The sequence below is a fragment of the Mus pahari genome, chromosome 3 (genome assembly GCF_900095145.1).
Source record: "Mus pahari chromosome 3, PAHARI_EIJ_v1.1, whole genome shotgun sequence".
Taxonomy (NCBI): Eukaryota; Metazoa; Chordata; class Mammalia; order Rodentia; family Muridae; genus Mus; species Mus pahari.
Window position 1 is genome coordinate 63027431 of NC_034592.1, and position 11308 is coordinate 63038738.

The 11308-nt window shown below is 40.1% G+C and overlaps 1 protein-coding gene across 5 annotated transcripts in view; it reads right to left on the bottom strand.

Annotated features, from left to right (window-relative positions):
• Positions 1 to 211: 211 nt before the first annotated feature.
• The window catches only part of Ccdc141 (coiled-coil domain containing 141), a 162741-nt gene continuing 151644 nt past the window's right edge, over positions 212 to 11308 (bottom strand). For 4 of the 5 annotated variants that reach the window (XM_029536226.1, XM_029536225.1, XM_029536227.1 and 1 more), the window contains 2 exons: positions 5658 to 6511; positions 2058 to 3159 (listed from right to left, as the gene is read on the bottom strand). In XM_029536226.1, the coding sequence (XP_029392086.1) occupies positions 2892 to 3159; positions 5658 to 6511 (1122 nt within the window). In that variant the 3' untranslated portion in view covers positions 2058 to 2891. Of the gene's footprint in view, positions 3160 to 5657; positions 6512 to 11308 lie in introns of all 5 variants that reach the window. The other variant, XM_029536228.1, reaches the window with a different exon arrangement.

Here is an 11308-nt window from a genome sequence, read left to right on the forward strand (position 1 = left end):
TGGTGATGGGACTACCCGCTGCCCGAGAGAAACCAGGCAGCAATCTACTGGAAGTCATGATTTTCAATGCTTTACATGTTACAAAGAATCCAGCAACACAAAATAAGAATTCCTATAGTATATTTATTTTGGAACTAAGCGTGTAAAGCTACACCCAATGTCAATACAAGTTTTTATTGGAATATCAGAACAACAGTGACTTTTTTCCTTTTCCCAGCAACCCAAATCACATGTCTCTGTCTTCCTTTGGCGTGTTAAGCACATGTATAATTTTTACTTTCATTCCATTTTGATCTTCATTTTGAAAATATGTTTATATTACTGCCTAGAATAGGTCCTAGAAGTGGATAGATATAAATTATGTATTTACCTTTAATTTATTTTAAGCCTTACTCGAATTTTCTCAAAAATTTTTTCCACTTTAGTTCGTTGAGAGTTCATACATGATGAATTTTAGTCATTTTCATGTCCCTTCTGTCACCGCCCTCCTCTGCTGCTGGAACCATTCTTTCCAACAAACCCTTTGTCCTTTTTCACATTTTCTGTGTATGTGTGGCCCACAGAGTCCTTGGGAGTGCTTCTAGGCATGGGTAGGAAGCTAGTTACTGCAAGATGGACAAGTCATCAGTGGCCAAATTTCAGTCTGGAATTTCAATACACAAAACTTTAGTAAAGGTAGAAACTCCATCAGTAAGGAGACCCATACTTAAGATTTTTTTTTTTTAATTAATAGAACAGTCTTATGGTTGCTTAGAATTCCTCACTGCTGCATGAATAGTCCACTCATACCTAAGATGGATGAGATATTTACAAAGCTATTTGAACTATATCTTGAATACCCACATAGTATTTTGCTCCAATACATGGGCTCAATTTATACACACATACAAATGTGCATCTTGGGGGGATTTTACAGGTCTTAGTGGGTCATACATCATGATGAAGGTCTATATCATTTGGCTCCCTGAAGGAAGAATATTAACTGAAGCGAAACAGGTAAAGTGAGCTTGCAATTCACATGCTCTGGCAATCTTCAAACCTAAATAAAACCAGGGTGACGGTATTGGAACAGAGACCTCATCAAATTAATACATGCTAGAAAGTGTGACAGGATGGAATTTGTTACCTGCTTGCCTCCTCTGGGCGTGAATAGATTTTATGGTTTACCTTCCACATAGGCCATAGCAGCTAGGTAAGATATGGAAAACCTTAAAATTGGACAAAATGATGAGAGTGAAAAGATTGAGGTCCTCAGGATGACGTATATGTAAGATTTTAATAGCTTTCTGTCAAAACTTGAAAGAAAACAGTTACAATTTTTTAATTAAATAGTATACACAGGACAAGAAAAATAGGCCAATTTTTTACTAGACTAGACATTTCTTATCTTCCACAACATTCAGTAGCTTTTTAATATCATGTCAAATATATTCTATTTAAATATTTTGATTATTTGTAGACAGTCTTCCAGCAACATAATTAATTTCTTCCCTTCATCAAAAATCTGTAATAAATTATTCTTTCAGCTTAAGATTTTACCCTAGCATGACAAAGTTTAAAATATGAAAACAAACGCCTCTCTTATTTTTTGAATAATTCGTATTAGGAAGCCATACAACATTCTTCAGTATTACAGTGATAATTGCACAAAAGAAGGCTAGATTTGTCTTCTTCTATCTTACCCAGACTCCCCCTAAAACACCCTAACTATATCCTCCAGAGGTTACTGTTCAGAGCCTTTGAAAAGGATGTAGTTTTAAGAAGTTAGAAAGGAATTTAAACTCTAATTCATAGAACATCAGTCTTACCCTCCCCCAAGGGAGTAGTTGGGAATTACATATTAACAGCGCTCTTTTCATTTAATATTCTAAAAGATCAGAATCTGAAAGGGAATTAATGGGTAATGAGTAGCATGATGGCAAATCATTCCAAGCATTGTAATGAGTCTTCACTGAGTAGTTTTCCATTGGCCAGATCACCACAGGACATAAAATAAAAACTCAGTTGTCAAGAGGTAGATGAGCCCTTCTTCCACTGAGATGCCTTGGAAAGGGCTACACAGCGTTCAGCAGTAGCAGCAGCAGCAGCAGCAGCAGCAGCAGCAGCAGCAACATTAGATGCAGTAGGACCTGCCTACAGTTATGCATAGGATGGTCAATGCACAGCAGTAGAAGGACAGGGGGAAAACTGGTCCCCTCCTGCAGCCTGTATTCCATCTTGACATATGACATACAGAGCTAACAGAAAGGTTGACGCCATTTTGAAGCTGATGGCACATCTGTTCTCCAACATCAAGCCCAAGAGACCACTGTGAGGAATGGTTATTGATAGTGACGTCCTCAGACGTAGGAATGTAGAGTATGTTGAGACAGCATAGGCCAAGTTTGTTCGGTAAACAAGATCAAAATGTGAAAAGCACAGTTAATGGAGAGCTAATACAACACTGAGAATCACAACCTCAGTTTGATGCAATGCCCTACAATGAGATGGTTATGAGTGCAGTGAAAGAGAAATTAAAAACATTTGAATTTGAAAATTAGATCACAACCCTATGATCCTTGTGATCTATGTGAGCATTCACATGCCTTTAAACAAGAGATCAGCTTATTAGACAGAATATTTCTCTTCCTAGAGTACAAAATGTATTACTCACTGTACATAATTTCTCATGTTCCCCAAGTATGTTAAATTATAGAGAAAACACAACTATTTCACCTAGCAGTGGGATTAGTCAAAGTGGAGATAAATTGGTGTGTGTGTGTGTGTGTGTGTGTGTGTGTGTGTGTGTGTGTGTGTGTGTGTTGGGAGGATGCTTTGTATGATGCATGAGAAAATAAACAATCACATTGTCTTTTAGGCTCATAACAATGTCCATTGATGGCAACACGTCACTACCGTGTAAGTAGCCAGTATATTACTGATACACTGACATAGATGATACACAGCATAATCCAGTTTATTCTCGTAATTGGTGGCCCATGGTTACCTGTCACATGGAGGATGGCTTTGGAAGACAGGGTGCCACTAGAGTTTTGGGCTTGAGCCACATAGAGGCCAGCATCTGCCTCACATACCTTCGGAATGAACACCGAATGCTTTGTGTCCTTGTGCAAGACCTGTAAGTGTCCATCTGCACACAGTTTCTGGCCCTTCTTGAACCTAAAGCAGAGAGTCGGTTTTAAGTCAAGGTCACTCCTTGATTCCCTCATTCCCAAGTTCTCACCGCTCTGACGATCAGGCCCATTCCCACTGTGGTAATACCCTAGTATTAGCAGGGATTGTCTGGCTATGGGAGACACCAAGGAGACTTTGTGGCAACCTGTACCCAGAAAATTATCTCAACTGACTTAGATCATGTTTATGAAAGTTCTGTGATAATATTTAATGGTTAAAATACTATAGATGAAAATACATACATCCAGTTATTCTTTAAAACACTCATACAAAACAAAACACACACAACAACAAAACTCAGGCAGTCTGGTCATCCAGTGTCACCGGTTCCTTGTGGCAACAGTTAGCTAGAGTGTGAAGTGGCACTTGCATATCCATCCCACTTCATCCTCTCTGCAGCTTTTAGCAGCACCTGTGACTCCCATTTGACCTTGGTATGGCAGTGAGGCTCCTTGGCCCTTTGTGTTAATTTACCAGAGCCTCCCGGCAGGACACACAGTGTAAAAGGAGGGACTTTACACCACTCCTGCTGAAAGGAGCTCATTTAATTGGTGAATTAAATTCATTAGAAGACAATGGCTCCTCGTTATGAAGTGCATTTGTGACATGACATTGCACTTTGACTATAAATGACCTATTTCTCAAATTTCTCCATGAGCAGGAATACTTACCTGGATCATCTTAGACAGCAAAGAATTTATATCTCATAGTCTACATCTATTTGTAAATATTTCCATACAAGGACTGATGAGAAATCCAAGTCAGTTTTATTTGTATGTGTCTGGAATATATGTATTTGTGTGGGCATGTATGCATGCACATGTATGCATGTGTGTATGTATGTGTATGTATGCATGTATATATGTGTATATATGCATGTGTGTGCATGTATGCATGTGTGTATGTGCATGCATGTGTGTATGTACATGCATGTATGCATATGTGTCAAGGCCAGATACTGATGCCTTCCTTTACTGCTCTGTATTTGATCGTCTGAGTCAGGGTCTCCTCCCACAGAACCTGAAGCTCATTGATTTGGCTTCTATCTCTGCCACCCTAGGACTGAGGTTACAGATGGCTGTCACTGTATCCAACTTTTAATATGAAACCAGGTCCTCGTGCTTGGTCTAACTCCCAGAGTCAATTTTTTTGTCCCATTACCTAGTTGATATTTTTGCATTGTCAGAGTGTCCCGGGAATGTACACCCCGATAGCCTGTCAACTGTTCACTGGGCAAAACTCTAGATCTGATGGTAAAGTTCTTTTATGTTTTACAATAGTTCTCTAACAATACATATGCTACAGTTCTTCAGTGGTATGTACTAATGGAGCTGTTTGTTTATATGGAGAAAAATAAGAAATACCTCAGACAACATCTTTCCTTGGGGTGAACTAGTATTTAATTATGAAATAAATAACTGTGGAATTCATAAATATAAAAGTTTTTATTTGTAAAAAAAACCCATGCAATTGCAAAAATAACAAAACAAAAAAGTGCTAATGTCTGCACTTACACAAGCACAGATTCTTGTACTATTTGAGCACCAAATTTTCTCCTAAATTCTTTAGATATCTGCTTCACAAGTCAAGTACCATTAATGAGACATGCAAAAACAAAACAACTCTTACAGAAAATTCCTGATAAAGAAAATATAGCACACTTATCTTAGCCTGTCAGTATAAACTCACCAACCCTCCTCTCAAGTGAGTTTGCCTCAGGATGAGAATTTTGGGAAGGTTTAGAAGTAAGTCCCATGAAAAAGGCTAGAACGTTTTTGCTATTCACAGCAAGTGGTTCAGAGCCTTTGGCTTTACAGTTTACTTTTTCAAAGGCAACCATGCCTCTAGAGTGAGGTCACACTGTCCACAGCTCAGCTATTACATCACTTTCCAAAAATAAGCTTATTATCAGGCACCTGGAGCAGCTATAAAAGTATTTCCATATTTTATACTGAAGGTATTTATTCAAAGGACCCTTAGCAAAACAAATATCACAAAGGTGCCCGTGGTTCTGTCGGGAAGATGAAATGAGTGGAAAAGGGAAGAAAAAAAAAATCGACAGTGTCTTAGGCTTTTTAATTCCCTGAAGGGTGTCAAGCTAAGACAATGGCATCCCAATGTAGAAGCAGACAATAAGGTTGGCATTTCAAGACCCGATTATTAAAAATGAGGAATGTTAAATGGAAAGAAAATCAAACAGAATCAACTTCCAGGGCTTTTGGAGCTCTGTGTGTGTGTGTGTGTGTGTGTGTGTGTGGTGGTGGTGTTCAATCATTATGTTAGATGGTTACTCCCCCTTCCATGGCATTACAAAGCTTTTAGTTAAATGAAAGTGGAGGTGTGCAGTGAGACCAAAGCATGCAGGGTTGAGTGTCCTGAGGATTAGTCAGCCAGCCCTGACCCTCTAGGTTAGTCTACACAAAATGAGATACTCTCAGCTGTTATTTATTTCTGTCTATGGCTTGTCATTATAGGCTACCCACCATGTCAGTGTAGGCTCTGGAAATCCTGTTACTTCGACTTCCAAAGTCACCGGGGAACCTTCCGTGACAGTTACATTGGACAGCAGCCTGGAGAACTGAGGTGCCTGGCCAGCTAGGCTGACCACGCTGTTTTCTGCGGATGAGTTTTTCCCGTCTCCTTGGGGACCCACTCGCCTCTGATGGCTCCCGCTGGTGTCTGGTTGAGAGCTGAGGCCAGGGGACACATCAAGGGCAGCATGCAGCCTGTCTTGGGTTTTAGTGACGTTAGACTCAGCATGCACTTTCTCCTGCATTTCTAGCGAGATCCCCAGAGCCTGGGAGCATTGCTGTAAAGCTTTGTCGTGCACTTCATGAGGCATGCTCGCTGGACATTTCACATTGATGTGCAACTTGGTACTCATCTCTACTGATCCTCTGGAGGATAATGAGGATTCAGCTTTCAATTGTGGATAGGGCCTCTCAAAATGACTTGTAAATGTGTCTTTCTTACTATGGCCCCCATCTACAAAAGCAACCGGTGAGGGAAGGACAGACTCCTGGGCCTTTCCTAGACCACCTGTCCCTGGATGCATCTTGTAGCCGCTGATGTGCAGGGCGAGGGCTGAGGAGCTGGTAAGTTCTTCTACCTCCATGTCTGATGGTGCCAGAGGGGACTCGGGGCTCACTGGCAGTGGAGGCAAAGAGATATCATCAGATGAGATACACTCAGATTCTTCTCCAGATAGCGTATCTTCTGGAAGGATCAGACCCTGGGCGCTGTCCTCTTTGTCAGATGAGGTCTGCCTCAAGTCCATGGGAAGCCCATCTTCTCTTGTTCCATTGATGGTCAACACATCTGCTCCCTGCACCTGCCCCTTCAAAGGAGGAAAGCCAGGTTTTCATTAGGTGGATACACTTTCCCCAGCCTCCCATTAAAATGACGCCCAGTGTGGGATGAAAACCTAAGGTAAGCCTCAGGGAGATGGTGCCAGAGTCCCTGAACTTCAACTGTCTATTGGGAACTCTCCCATGACCATGACCAAAAATATTCAAAGTGCCCTCAAGTGAATTGAAATACTACTTAAGAGCCATAGGTAAAATTCTCTCCCAACCACATCTTTATTCAGTTCCTACTTCTTTTCAGTTATCTTAGGAGGGGGGTGGTACTACAAGTGTGTTTGTCGAATAAGTGATTTCCTGAAAGAATAGTAAATTATGCCTTTGACACTAACCAAGAGTTACCCACAGAGCAGTCATTTCAGCAAGCAACTAAGGTACATTTTATGTAAATATTTTATCTGACCACATTCATTTGGCTCTTGGTCCTTCTGCGTTTGTTATCAACATGGAAATGGGCAGACAGTCCTCCAAGTCATTTTAAAATGTTACAATCACTACTTTTGAAGCTCAATGAGGTATAGTTTGCCAAATGTCTACACTTTTCACTTATGAAGAAAGTATGTAAGCATTCACAGGCAGCAACTATCGTTTCTAATTTTCCCAGCATGGAATCATTGTTTCTATAAGACACTTGCATCTTTCCGACGAGTTCTGGGAAATTAGTTGAGAAATTCTGCTCTGATTTGCTGACCATGAGCCTGTTCTAAGTTTGTTTCTTGTACATCTTTCTCTGCTCTCTGCTTTCATCTCTATTCTCTTTCCACACCACATCAATAGGTATAGTTAGCTTTTGTTTTTGTTTTTTGTTTTTCTGCTACATGTGATATGTATATGTTTATGTATGTGTGCGTATTCACTGATGTGCATATGTGTGTGGGTGCCAGGCATCCACACTGGCTATCTTCCTCCATTGTTACTATTGTTATTTTATTTTGTTTGATACTTGGAGTCTACCAAATCACTCAGACTTGTGTCACCAGCGGGCTTTAGTGAGCCTCCTGTCTCCATCTCCTTAGAGCTGCTATTACAGGCACACAGTGGGACCGAGCTTTTTACAGGGTATTAGGAGTCTGAACCGGGTCCTCATGAGGGTAGCAAGTACTTTCCTAACTGAAGTGCTTCTCCAGCTCCTGCTCTTGGCCTTTTAATCTTCTATGTATACCCTTTCTCTAACATCTCTGGTCATTTATATACCTAATGATAAAGTGACTTTTAATCCATTATACACCTCTGCCCTGGCTCATATATCTGGCTTGACTGGTGAACTTTGATTTGCACAGGTAGGCACAATCAATTGGGTTTATGCTCACTGCCTTTGCATAGGGTCAGTTCTGGAAAGGAATCACATTGTAGACCCATTGACCTAACTGAGCAGAATCGATCCTCAAAATACATTGCATAGGGAGAAGTGCACACCACATATGTAAAATAATATCAGACCCTTGCATCCCCAAATATCTCTACATTAGGTGTTCTTTCTTTAGGATAAAGAAGAGTCCTGGGATTAGTGGGAAGTAAATAAAATTACTAGGCAGGGGACTTTCTGTATAAAGGCCCACGGAGGGCTCACGGACAAACAAAAGGGGACCAGAGACCTTTGGACACTTGTATAACATGGTAAAGAAATGGATCCGCAAAGGGAAGAGAACCCATTACTCTTCTTAGTTTCCCAAGGCATCAGTCTCTGTAACGTCTAACACCCATTCCATGACCTGATGAGAAGAACCGGGGACTATCCTCCCAGCCAGATAAGCACACTTCACTGAGCTCTCTCAAAAAGAGGTATTTCCATTCTGTTGCTTATTAATCCTCCTGCACACAGCAGGCGAGGCGAAGGGAAGGGCCAGCCCGGTATCCACGGTATTGATCCAAACAGCTCATGTTTATGACACAGTTCTGGGAGAGCCTCTTGGTTCTCCTGGAAAAAGGTATTTTACTGAAATCCAAAAGGACCAGACTACCTGCCCACCTCTGGTATTAGTTTCTGTCATTCTGGAGGGGAAACTATGTAATGCCCCTTTGTCTGAGTTTCTTCAATTCTAACATGAGATTAGATCAGATGATTGTCCAATCCCTCCTAGCACCTCTCAGTGCTAGCATCCAAGTCCCTCATCAGCTACCAAATGGTCCCATGGCTTTAGGCAAGTCCTTTAATACTCTGTGCTGCCATTTAACCTTGGGAGTTTTCAGATATGGCTATGGCTTTAGCTTTAGCACCCAGCCTAGGGGTAAAACACTAGCAGTAATCTGTTGACAATGCTATGTGCATTACATTGGTGTGATTGATTAATGCCTTCTACCCCTTCCAGGAGTCAGGATACATGAGAAGGACTTCACTATCTCAGAAGAAACTTCCTGTCGTAAATATCTTATAATCATTCCATAGAACCAGTTTTTTTTTTTTCCAGCTCAAATCATTTTCCGAGGAAGACTTACAGCATTTAAGGGTATCAGGACTGAGTTCAGTGCGATCCCAGGTTTCTACCCGGGGCTTTCCTCTCATTTGCCCATTGGAGGTTTTGGAGAATCATTACATCTGACCTCTATGTAAATAACAGAGACAGTAAGAGCACAAGTGTGATTGAGCTGCTTGAAAATGAAGTGTTCTGCTGCCCGTTCATTATGCTGTCTGTACCAACAACAGCAGACAGGGTAGGAAATGATGCCAGTCAGAACTCTTGACAGCTGTAATTGGGGCCTTCACTTGATTGTAAACGACTGATGATCTAGTGTGTCTTTTAATTTATTTTAAAATAAAAGTCACCTGTCAATGAGAATAAGTTGCATCTGTTTTACTTAAAGGCATCTGTTTCTTTTAATAAAAATAGATAAAAGCAAGATTAAAAACCCTTTCACCGGGTATACAAGGTGAGTGTGGTTGCTTTAGCAGCAATGACTTTTGTTTCTGAGTCTTTATTTAATGTATCTAATACAGGATATAGGAAAATTTGTAGAAATAAAAAATAATATTGTAACAAATCAAAAATATTTAAAATCATAAATCTTAAAATGTAGTATATTTAATACTATTTTAATCATGTTAACTGGTTTGTCTTTGTACATTTATAAGGGATGATATTGCTCTCCAGTGGGATATTGGTTATTCCCATTGACTTTTTTTTTCCTAGTCCGGCTTGGGCAGACAGTAGTGCTATGAGCATCAGTCAGGAAAGAGCAAGGGGATGTTGCACATTGCTCAGCTGTTAAGAACAATGACACCATTGCTCAGCTGTTAGGAACAATGACATCATTGCTCAGCTGTTAAAGACAATGACATCATGAAACTTGCAGGCAAATGGATGGAACTAGAAAGACAAACATGGTATGTACTCATAAATGGATATTAGCTGTAAAGTAAAGGATAATCAAGTCACAATCCACTTACCCAGACAGGCTAAGTAACAGGAGGGCTCACAGAAGTGGCACAAGGCTGTTACAGATTTTATGATACATAAGACCTTCACTCCCTCCACAGAAGTTCTTTCTCTGGGTAAAACGCCAGGAGTGTTGCAGGTAAGAAATCCTGATTTGGATAAGAATAACTAACTACCATTTGCCAGGAGATTGAAGTCACACAGATGACTAAGGCTAGCCAGCTTTTTTTGTACTTAGAGGAGACCCAGGTGTAAAAGGCTCCAAATTGTACCATTCAAAAAGTAGCTTGCTTATGAATATCGATGCAAAAATACTCAATAAAATCCTCGCAAACCGAATCCAAGAACACATCAAAATGATCATCCATCATGACCAAGTAGGCTTCATCCCAGGGATGCAGGGATGGTTTAATATAAGGAAATCCATCAATGTAATCCACTACATAAACAAACTCAAAGACAAAAACCACATGATCATCTCTTTAGATGCTGAGAAAGCATTTGACAAAATCCAACACTGCTTCATGGTATTAATGCTGGCTAGGAGCTGTAGTATTGCACTGGACTCTGACACAGATTCAGTCTGAGAAAAGACATATAAAGAATCTAGAAGAATTGTACTCATTGCAAGAAAAGAAATCTTGGTTCATGAAATAACTTACAAATTGTGTGTGTGTGTGAGTGTGTTTAACTCTTTTATCATAGAAGTGTATTTTGTTAATTTGAGGGCTGCTGGGAAACATGTTTGATCTGCTTTTGATCCACGAGAATAAAACTAGAAACACGCATATTGACAAAGAAAAAAAAATCAAGCCTAACTGTAATCCAGCAGCTACAAATAAAGCCTATATCCATAGGGAAGGCCAGGAAGGGTATGGCCATTTAAACAAGACTTTTGAAAGCATTTGTATTCATGAGTATTTGTCATCCCCTAGTTTTCTGCGTTAATTTACATGATAAAAGGTTTAAACATTTGTTTAAGTAGTATTTATATTTCAGCTGGATTCGGTGCCTTAGTACAGATGCTTAGAAATATCACGTGGTGTTAGAGTCTAGGGGAAAAACATGGAACCTGGTTTTATGTACTAATACTTCCTAATGGTTCGTGTAAAATAATTTTAAAAGCTTCCCCTTTGGTAATGCTCTAACAGGTTTTCAAATAAAATGAAATAAGACTGATGAAAAGGTCAATAGGCAAGAGATGGGAGAGTAGAGCTAGCCTAAGCTAATATGTCTGTGATATGCTTATCATTCTTGGATTCAGTAGAGGGGACCCAGAGAGAAACCTGAGAGAGAATGACCAAGTAAGGGTCGCTAGCATGGTAGGGATGAGAAAACTCACATTGAGTTTATATTCAGAAACTTGATTTGGTGGGTGAGACAGAAAAAAAAAAAAAA